At 51.4% G+C, this 10,969-nt stretch overlaps 1 protein-coding gene across 5 annotated transcripts in view; it reads right to left on the bottom strand.

The window, feature by feature from the left end:
- Positions 1 to 6,196: 6,196 nt before the first annotated feature.
- Positions 6,197 to 10,969, bottom strand: part of RSPO1 (R-spondin 1) — a 29,455-nt gene continuing 24,682 nt past the window's right edge. For all 5 annotated transcript variants that reach the window (XM_064471332.1, XM_064471328.1, XM_064471327.1 and 2 more), the window contains 4 exons: positions 9,234 to 9,425; positions 7,878 to 8,027; positions 7,261 to 7,449; positions 6,197 to 6,441 (listed from right to left, as the gene is read on the bottom strand). In XM_064471332.1, coding sequence (XP_064327402.1) covers positions 6,284 to 6,441; positions 7,261 to 7,449; positions 7,878 to 8,027; positions 9,234 to 9,425 — 689 coding nt within the window. In that variant the 3' untranslated portion in view covers positions 6,197 to 6,283. The remainder of the gene's footprint in view (positions 6,442 to 7,260; positions 7,450 to 7,877; positions 8,028 to 9,233; positions 9,426 to 10,969) is intronic.

Below are 10,969 nucleotides of genomic sequence, written 5' to 3'. Positions count from 1 at the left end.
CATTTCTAAATACTTATTAGCAGCGGAGCGTTCACGGCTAGTTCAATTTCCTTCTAGTTCTGCTAATGCTCTTCTAAATCCAGAACAATAACAGAGCTCCTGAGATTTTGTTCTTGTAACGGTTTTCAGCATTTTGCTTTTAGGTAGCACAGAGCCCCCGTTGTACAACGAAGCCCTAATGAGTCAAGGCTTGTGAGATGCTTTGTAAGATGCCGGTCTTGAATTTTCAGTCTGTTTTGGTTAAGCCTACCATTTCTGCTTTTTCCCTTAATAGAATTATCTATGCCTTGGGCATCTAAAGAATACACATTGATGTGGGCATAAAAATTAATTCCGAATTGTAGATAATTGTTTAAGCTATCAGACTTGAGGCTCATGTAGAAGAGTTTTCCCAGGACAAGTGTGTTTTCTATTAGAGTTGATATCAATCTGTCAGAAGATCCTTTTGATTTTCAAATTTTTAGACTAAATAGTTGAGTAATACTTGCTCTGGTCTCCCCCACTCTTTCTTCCTTTTCCTTAAGAAAACACTGTTTTTATTGTTAGCAAGATATCTTGGAGCGCATCCAGAAGATTGCTGTCTCTTTCTGTGAAAGAACAGAATTAGCTGGCTTTAGACATGAGGTTGGGTCGTGGAGAACTTTTACTGGTAACGTGTCTGAGTTAATCGCTGAATTCCCACGGCGAAGGCTTTAACACGGAGGTCTCGGCACCACTTTCCCCAGCCTCGCTCACAGCGAGCCCTGTCGCCCAGATCGGGATGGGCCACAGCCCTGGACATTCTGTCTTAAGAAAAGATTATACTGATAGCATACGGGTATTGGATTCAAACTGGAATAAATTCATGCTTTCAGCTGCGCTCTCCTCTCGCTCATGTTTCTCCTGACCAAAATTACATTACTGGGGCTGTCAGTATTTAACTTGCAGTATCTCTGTAGCTGCGGTTGTTTACTTGTGCGTCTGATAACAGACGAGTCAGATATTTTACTCTACTAAAATAATTTCGTGTTGGTGTATGACTCATAGGTTTTTCATTTGCTATTGATGCATTCTCTCGTTTCAATTTTTAACTTTGTTTCCTTCTTCTTTTTAAATTGGCCACCGCGGGATGTTGTCCGTGCTGCGTACCAGAGAGGACAGGGGGGTTAGGGATGGATGCCAGGCCTGCCGTGTCTGCCAAAGGGCCCCAGCTTTGTTGACACGAGCAGCCTGACCATTGCTGAAATGAAATCATTTCGAATCTCATGTGGCCTCTTCCTTGTCAAAATCCCAGTGAATGCGGTTAGGTGATGCCATCACAATGACTCATTGCCATAATTACATATGTTCTAAGGGGTTATTCCCATTGTATTATTAAAAACTAGTGATGTTTGATTTTTGGCAGGAACAGTCTTCCTCGTATGATCTACAGATTTTGTCAATTACATGAAGGAAAAATAGATTTCCAAGACTTCAGAACAAGACTGGACTTGTACTCAGAGCACTTTTTCAGCGCGGTATTGAGCTACTTTGTTTTATTTAATAGGATAAAGACAGCGTCAGCCATCTTACTCCCCTTGTTGCAGCAATTCCTTGCAGAGCACAAGGACAGAAGCGGGTTCCACAGCGAGCCTTCAAAATCATCCCAAGCACTGCCAGAAGATACCGTAGATGCTTTCTCACCGCAGTAGTTTTCCCGACTCGGTTCCTCAGGAGTAGGTTTTTGGGGAGGTAGCTAAAACAAGGGGGAGGCAGGGCTCCTAAAAGGCTCCACGTTTGACGGTTCCTTAAACAGAAAAAACAAAAGCGATCGCAGGTATTGTTCCCTTGGGTCTGGAGCTCCCGAAATGGCGACGGAAAGCAATAAGGGAGAGCTGGAGGGGGGAGAGAATCACAGTCAAGCAAAAAAGGCGAAAAAGTGAAAAAGGACTTTGAGAGAGCGGGCTGCGCGGTGCCCAGCAGGGCCGGGCCCTCGGAGCAAACGTCGTGCTCGGTCCTGCGCGGCTCCCCGGGCTTGCAGAGCCTTCTGCTTTTCTCCTTCCACGTACGCCAGTGCTGCGGATCTCTCCCGCAGGAATCGAGTGTTTCCCAGCGTCCGGAACCTAAAGCATTTGCGTATAAATGGTTTGCTTTTGTAAAGTTGTGATTCGGTTTTGATAGTCATGAAAAGTGACCTCTTTTCTGGAAAGACAACATGATCACGCATCGTGCGTGTTAGCCTTGTCACCGCGGGGTTGGAGGGGGCCTGCTGCAGGCGTGTCAGCGGGGAGCGGTGGGAGAGGTTCCCGCCAGGCGGTTTCGCTGGTGCTGTAAATAACAATACATTGTCTACCTGGTTGCTTCTTTTTTTTTCCACTAAGATCCTGCTGATCTTCAAAAATCATGGAGATTCTGGCAAGCAGCTCCATCTAAACCATGGTTTGGCATTCAGTTGGCTATATTATCATGTATGTAAATGCCATTGGTGTGATTTATTTATGGTGACTGGGTAAATACAGGTGGTATTTCTGTAATTTTAATAGATTTTTTTTTTAATGTTATGCCTAACATCTCTCTCTGTGAAGACTATTGACGTAATAAAATCTGTAAATATGTAAATATATAAATATATATATTTATATAAATATATATAAACATATACAATATCCTTTTTTGCGTTCTCAGACAATGTAATCCAAATAATAGTATTAGGGATAACCTGTTTCACTGTCCTACTCTATTTCCTTTAATCAATGCTAAGATTTCTTCTGAGTGAGAAATCATTTTAACATAAACATGAACTAAAACGCGTATACATTGCCTCCATCTCCATGGGGGTAGAAAGCCAGTAAATTATTGTTCGAGGAGTATGTGTGCACACATTTAACTTGACTGATGAAAAATACAGATTTATATTACACAGAGAAGATAAGAATGTAATACAACCAACCTGTGTTTGGTGAAATTTGTCTGCTTTACCTCCTAAATCTCGGCGAATGGGATAGAAATTAAACAGTTCCAAACCCACGACTGTAAGCTGCTAATATGTTATTCCTTGCCCTTTGTTCCCCGTTACGTGGGATGAATTACCCAAAAGCTAAGTAAACTGCCTAGAAACGGCAGATTTTGAGTAGAAGTCTGCCCAGTGAACACACACCAGTTTTTTCAACAGTATAAATGAAGACATGTCCTGTGCAGCGGAGTTCCTGGCGAGGATCTGCCTCTCTGTCTCTACGTCTAGCAGCTGCTTCCTCAGTTCGGCCGCGGGACGGTCAAAGTACAGAGCACGAGTGTGCGCGGAAGCCGGAGCAGCAACGTGTCCGTGCCGTGGTCCCTATAGGTACGTTTGGCTTCTGCACGGCGGCGGCAGACAGACGCGCAGCAGAGGCTCGCTCTCTCTAGACATTTTCGGACAGTCGGGATTTGACTCCAGTTTTGGTGAATAAAGCAAACGGAGCTTGTTCAGCAAACCCATTTGTTTATTTATTTGTTTAAAGAAGCATATTTTACAGTGATGCCATGGAGAGAACACCACAGGTTCTGTTTGGTGGGCTGAAAGAGAGCGTTCGTGTGCGTGTGAGTTGAGATGACATCAACCTAGCTAAGGAAATCTCCGGCTTCGGCTGTTGAGCTCAGCGTGCAAATCACGTTGGTCAAAGGCAAAAGGTTTCTAAATTCATAAATGAACCAGCTCTCTGGGAGTGGGAATGCGCACGATTCTCGAGCTGGTTAAAAAAAAAGAAATTTTATTTGTTTTTTATGTTTTCCTCCTAATTTTTCTAAAGCCATTTAATTTTAAAATCACCCATACTGAAAAATCTTGGATTTTCCTAATATGCATTTTAAACTTTCCTTTGCCTTTCTCCCTTTTCTTTCCCATTTTGCTGTGAAAAAGGAAGAAGGAAGGGAAAAGGCTACAACAGAGAGAAGTTTGTCGTTTTTTCTAAAAAACTCTAGAAAGTTCTATAAAATAGGTTGTGTTGATTTATTATATGCAGTTTAGTTTTGAAACAGTTGTGCTAATATTGCCATGAGTTCCTGTAGGGAATCCAGTCAGTTAAAGAGCCTCTGTGTGCAAGACCTTACTAATGCACTCTCGCCTCTCTCTAATCCTTGTTGAGAACTGGATTGAGATACTGCAGGAGGGGGAGGAGGGCGTCGTTTATGAGTTAGCAAGCTGAGGTTCACGAAAGGGTTACTGATTATTGCTGCGAAAAAGCGGAAGGGAAGAACGGTTCTGCTTACATGCAACGCCGTGGCACAAACAGAATTCTCATCTCACAGGCTAGCTGGGGCTAGAAAATAAAGTGAGATCTGATCTTTCAGCTGGGAGGCTTTCAGGAATCGTCTGAACATGATCCATAAACAACTCAAAGGATGACTTTTAAGAACCTCTTTCTCTCTCTGCTTGGTATGCTGGTCGTTTATCATTGTGCTGAAATGGAATCCCCTTTAAAAGATATAACGGCTTCTTGTTTACTTAAACACAAAGTGGATGATGGGCTGAAAGGTTTTGCTGCCAGCAGAGCAGTCACGGAGAGCTTGGTACAGCTCTGGAGCTGAAACAACTGTGCAGCTCCCACGTCCTGCGCTGAGCCAAACCAGCCGCAAAGCGAACGGGGCGAAGGGAGAGGTTCGGTGTCCTCTGCCGGAGCCGAGTCCTGGGTGGGCGCCACGAGCCGCCGGCTCTTCGCGGGAGAGGACCAGGACGGCCGGGCGCGGGCGGGTGGCCCGTCGCAGCGAGCAGGGGGCTCTCCCGCAGGCGTCCGCGCGCGCGCTGGCTCGCTCTGCCCTCCCAAACCGCAGAACGGAGAAGGTGGTACGAAAGCAAGCACAGCAGAGACCGTTTAGCTTCGGGGTGAGCTTCTCCCTGCCCGTCACCTTGCTGGGGGAGCTAGGAGCTTCGGCAGCACATCACTGATCCGCCCACGGCACCTCCCCTGGCTCCATCCCTCAGGACCACAGGGCATTTGCTGAACTCTAGAGGAATTAAATGTCTGCACGTGTTTATACCGAGGAAGCACATTTTAAAATGTAAGGGGAGCTGAGCGGTATGCCACCTCGTGACACTGCCGAGGGTAAAGCTCTCCGCGCAGGGAAGGCAGCGTTCACGTGTGCCCTGCACGGCTCTCGCTCGGTCTCTGTCCCGCACGCTCCTCGTCCTGGTTCCTCTGCCCAGGTGCCGGCTCTTGCAGAGCAGGAGCGCTTGTGCTGAATCCGGGGAATCCCAGTCGGTGGCATGCAGACCAGTAGTTTCTACCAAACTTAACGGTTTGCTTCTCTTCTTTAGAGCCCGGACCTTCCCCCACCCGCCTGCCTTCCCTCCTGCTACGCGCCTGGGTGGTGTCCGGGCGGCCGGGCGAGCGTGTCCCTAGCCCGGGATGGAGTCCCGCAGCTGTGACTGTACAAGCGGAGTCACAATGCTTCGGCAACCTGCGGTTTGTTGTAACCTCTCATTTTCTCAATCTGCTGCATGTTAACTGTATCCTTCAGTGGGAAATTCCTCAGGGGGCTCCGCGGAGCACAGCTGGGGTCCTGCGAGCGCAGGGCGGCTGATTTGTGGCTGCAGGGCAGCTGGCAACGTTTTCTGGGATTTTCTTAAAGCTTTGGTGAGTTTCCCTTCCACAAGTGAGTCTCTGTCCTGTGGGACACCAGCCTCCATAGGGGCCAAGGCATGAACCACACACTCAGGAAGCTGGTTGTCATTTTGGTTTTTGTTTTTTTTTTAATTTGAAATAACTCTTTGAAGCAGATTCAGGGCAGATACCACTGACCTCGTACCACAAACGTTTAACATGTATTCGCAATGATAAAGTCATACAGCTTAAAACACAAAATAAAGGGTGGGGGGAAGAGAAAGAGGCCCCTGCCTTCGTGTGAGTCCAGGTCCCAGGTCGGGGAGAGTGGCCGTGCGGGGCCAGCCTCGCCCCTCTGGCTGCAGCCGTGCTGCGCTGGGGCCGCACGGCTGGTCTCGGGTTGAGGCCTTTGGTCGTGAAGCCTCGCTTCTGGGTCCTTCACTGACTCGTACCCCACCTCTCCTCCCCACAGCGTCCCCGGAGGAGCCCTGGGGAGGTGGGCTTCCCTCCAGGCATGCTCCCACTCCTCTTCTCGGCAGCGTAGTTCCACGGTCCTGGGTGGGGGGGTGTGTGTGCAGCCTCCTTAAGTATTGCGTATGTAGTTTCTGTCGGGTCTGTGGGTCAGTCTGGGAGTATATGTCTGTCTTTCTGGACATGTGTATGTGTTGTGTAGCAGTGCTCTGGTTCAATAAAGCTTTCATATACATAGCAGCAATGAAGTCTTGCCATCAGGTGACATAAAGGGGCAGCTACTGGGCAGGGCTAGCGGACGTGGCGGGGACCGCGGCCCCTCTCTGTTTGCTCTTCCTCTTCTTGGTGCCAGACTTAGCGTCTTTGGTGTCTTTCCGATTTCTGTTCCCATTCGCATTATCTTGCTTTCCTTGCTCTTCCTTTTTCTTTCTTTTCCCTGCAGTAAAGCAAAGGGGCACCGTGAGGCTCTCCGGCAGAGCGAGCTGGCCCGTGGCCCGCTGCTGCCGGGGGTGGCCCGAAGGGGCTGCGCCCCTCCCCACACACAGAGGTGCCCGAGGGCCGCCCTATCTGCCAGGCTGTGCTTTGCATTGCGAGGTGTTGCCTAAATATAAACAGGGAAGAAGGATCAAATCAGGATTTAGCTTTGTAATTGTCAGTCTCCAGCTAAAGTGTTAGCACTCGCATTTCTCCGCGGCTGCATACCAAGCCCCTTAGCTAACGCACACTGCTGTGTGCATCAGAGGAACAGATCGGCCGCGTCTGCCTCCCCCTGCCCGGCTGTTTAATCCCTGTGGTGTTAGTCACTGCTCAGAACCGGTTTCCCTCAAAACTCTCAACCCAGCTGCAATCCTTGTCCACCCCATAAGAGGATGACCGAACCACCATTCATCCTGAAGGCACTCTAATTCCTGGGAAAAACACAGACCTAAGCATTCTGGCGGAGGAGAAGACGACTCCCCTCACCGCAGCACACAGGCTGCTCAGCTGCCTTGCTGCTCTCTGGCCAGGGGAGAAGCTAAAATATCTGAAAGCCCAGGAGCCTCATGGCAGGCGTGCTGAGCATCACCCACCCGGGGGTCTCTGTGCCACTTCCACCCAGGGGGCTTCCTAGCTGCTGTCACGTTGTGTTCCCTGGACCGTAGAGGGGTAGCGAGATGCACAGTGCGTTTCTGACACTGGAGAATTGGCTGGGTACTTATGCCTGACAAATAAAGGATGCTGGGGAGGGGTGGTGAGATATTCCACGTCTGCTCACCTTCGGGGCACTGGTTCTTCTGCACGGTGCATCTCCGCACCTCCGTGGTTGCAGGACACAGGGACACATCTCCGGAGGGAGCCTGCAGGATCCGCCGCGTTCGGTCTTCGTTGCCCTTCTTGAAGCCACAGAGCTTCCTCTTCTTGGAGCAGGGCCCCCAGGGCCCCCACTCGCTCATTTCACATTGTGCTGCCAGGTAACAAGAGAGGCCAGCAGTAACTCTGGTTTCTCCGTTGCTGCCTCAGGACTTCCCAGAGCCCCTGCACACCATCGCACCTCTCCCCCACCGTAGGCTTGAAGGGCACATGTGTTTCCCCAGCAGCTTCCTAAGCGTTCAAGGCACCCCCTTCCTTGCCATACCGCACAAACCCTGAGCCACGCTTCACAAACACGCGCAGCAATGCTGGGGTGCTGCTCCCCGTCTGGGCCGGCTCCCGCAGGGCTCTGCCCCCTGAAGGGCTGGGTCTGGCCTGTGCCATCACCCACTCGACTCGGGTACGACGAGCCATTGTCTCTCAGGGGTTTGTTTTATCATCTAAACCAGACTGTAGCAATACGTGTAACTGGGCCCGACAGACGCATAAAGGGCTCGGTGCGAGTGCCCGAGCGTCGCTTACCAGGACTGCTGCACTCCATGGTGCCGTTGGCAGCAGAGTAGCCTTCGGGGCATGTGACGTAACATCTCCCTTTGTGCAAATACAAACCTTCCTTACATTTTGTGCAAAAGTTTCGACTGAAACAGGACTCACAGTTCTCAATTTTGCATTCTGGGGAGAAAAAAAACCACAAAGCCGTCATGTAGTCTGATGTGAGCAAAAGACTCAGGAAGCTCTTGACTGCTGACTGGAGTGCGCTCCTGGCTCCAAGGGGTCTGCCAACAGCCAGGGTGGGCCTCTGAGCGTCCTGCCAGGCCTGGTCGCGCTACTAAGATAGAAGTCAGTTTTCTTTGCACCATTCCTTGATACAGGACAGAGCCACTGTGCTGCGGCTCTCATAGCCAGCAGCAGCCGCTGCCAGATCGAAATCAGGCAGAGTGGAAAAGGTTTGGGCTGGTGTTCAGCTAAGCATCAGTCAGCCAAAGCGGGACACTGCAAAGAATAAAATCCCATGTCAGCTGCTCCAGCTGCAGCTACAGTACAGGCTGCAAAGAAACTGGGTTAGATTGAAATCTGTCCATGAGGGTGGTTTGCATGAAAATGCCAGGGAAGTGATTGCATTTTTCCATGTCCAGCTTCTTTCTGGTGCTCTGGCTGAAAGAGGCAGCCCCAGGCCAAGGATCTCATTCAGAGAGCTGCTTGGCTGTGGTGAATGGCAGGGGAGAGAGAAAAGGTACTTGTGTGAGTAGTACCTTAAAGGCTGAAACAATCTCCCTCTTTCTTCCTCCCTAGGAAAGAGGAGGCCAGTCTGGCAGCCCAGGTAACAGAGCTTCCCAAATGTCCTGCAGGATGCCACGTCCACAGCGTACCTGGGCAGTGCTGAGCATGCTGCGGCTGGGCAACCCAGCCCTGAAGGCTTCGCCGCTGGCCCTCTGCTCTAAGGGGCCGTTACCACCATGTGCCCGCAGCAGAGAGACCCGCAGAGGCTCTCAAAGACCAGGAAGGCCAAAACTCAAGTCAAAACCTGCATGGAAGGGCTGGTGTGGGGGCAGTGGATGTTTACCCAGCTTCTGAGGGCACTATTTGGGCAGTATCTAGTGGCTGGTCAAAGGGAAGGAGCATCCCAGCTACCTGCATGCTGCAGCGGCTGAACAGGGCTGCGGCGGGGAAGCATCTGGGCACCTAAGGTACATTAGCCAACATTGACATAAATTACGGGGTTATTCCCTGAGTAGATCACTGCCCTGCTCAGCACCGCCCTCTCCCCTTCAGTACAGCCACAGCATCTCCGCTCCCCTGACCAGAGGCAGCACGATCCCCTGCAAAGCACCACCACCCTCCCGTGCTTCGCCCTTTCCCTCCCACCCCCCTACTCACTGATGCACTTGTTCATGTCTGTATTGCGAAGGCCAAAGTATCCCAGTGGACAAGACGGTAGGCAAATCCCAATTTGCCGAATATCATTCCTCTCCAGAAGGATGAAGAGTTTGGGGGAACATCTCAGGCACCCATTGAACTCGGAGCACAGGTCGCAGCCTCTGGCGCAGCCCTGACTCAGCTCGGTGCTGACTGAAAGAGCGAGACAGAGGCAGGGGTTAGTGCCCACCCGCATGGCCGGGCTCTGCACGCACCGGCTTCGGCCCCAAGACACCGGCACCACCGGCAGGAAGGGTAGGGACCGGCGCAGCCCGAGGGCTGGGGTCCTCTGCGCTTGCACGCTCACTGCGGCTCCCGGCACACCCCCTCCGGGCGTCACGGCCCCGTGCCCGATGCCCACGGCCGCCAGCGCCGCACCGGTGCGAGGGTTGTGACGGTGGCAGCGGTGAGGAGCATGGCCCAGAAGCAGCCACCAACCCTCCGCAGAGCCCAGCGCTGTCTCCCCACCAGCCCCCAGCCCTGTCCATCAGCCCTGCTGCCCGCGCTGGGCAGGCGCCCGCGAGGGACACGTCCCCCGGCAGGCCAGTGCCTCCCGGCCGCGTCCCCTCTTGGAGCTGGCAGGGCCACCCCGCTGAGCCACGGGCACGGTGCGGGATGAGCCGGGACCGGAGCCGTGCGGTGCTGGAGCGAAACCGTCTAATTCTGCGCTGTGCTTCAGGCCAGGCTGCGTCCCAGGCTAGATCTCGCTCTGACCCCGCTTTGTTAACTGTATCTGGCAGTGCAGGAGATTTCACTGCCCTCAAAATAGAGATGTGTTCTCAGCTCCTAAGTTCAGTCCAAGAAAAATACTCAGTCCCATGTCTTGAGAGTTTTCTGCTTTTAATTATCATATAAAATGCTGCTTGTTTTGAAACCAATAGCATTCTTTGCAGGCTAGAATGCAGGTTATTTTTATTAGTTTATTATGCAAGCAGCCTCCTTGTTTATAGAAAAGCTGTGTATTTAAAGATGTATTCTTTTAAATACTGTGTTTACTACACTTCAAAAGCAAGCACGGAGCACCACAGTGTTCATATGGCAGACTGAGAGGTAAGAAAACTTTCCTCTCCCCCCGCAGTGACCCAAGACCCCGGCAGCTCCCCTGCTGCCCGTCCCAGCCCCATCGCTGGGTCCGTGGGCACGGAGGCTGCTGTGGCCTCGGAAAATGAAACATAAAGCAGACAGGGGTCGCCAGCCCTGCGGACCCTCACTGCCTGGCTGCCATGAGGGTTTGCTGGGTCTGGACTGGGACGTCACCTTGGCATTTTGGGCCCTGGCCCCCCGTATGCAGGGACCCCCAGGGGATCTGGCCCCATCCCTCCCACAGTGCTGGGCCGTGGTGCCAAGGTCTGCCTTTATGGTAAAGGTATAAACCGAGCCCTCGCTGGAAACTGCACTTCACAGCATTAGCCCTGACATCAAGTTTTCCTTGTTCTCACAGGGCTTAGCAGTCCCAGTTTTAATATAAAATCATTTTTATATAATTTAATTTAAACCAGTTTTAATGTAAACCAGTTCTAAAACTAGCTTACATAAATGAGGGCAAACCCATGTGGCTGCTCTTGTGCCGATTCAGCCTGGTTGCTCTGCATGAGCCCTGGGCTGGACTGGCCAAGGACCGTCTGGGCTGGAGGGGTAATTAAAACCAATACTCCCCGGTCCCACCATGGCCCAGCTGCCCGGGCAGAGTCTGCAGG

This window comes from Phalacrocorax carbo, chromosome 22, assembly GCF_963921805.1.
Source record: "Phalacrocorax carbo chromosome 22, bPhaCar2.1, whole genome shotgun sequence".
Taxonomy (NCBI): Eukaryota; Metazoa; Chordata; class Aves; order Suliformes; family Phalacrocoracidae; genus Phalacrocorax; species Phalacrocorax carbo.
The sequence above is the reverse complement of the archived record's forward strand: the minus strand, read 5'-3'. Positions and strand labels throughout refer to the sequence as shown.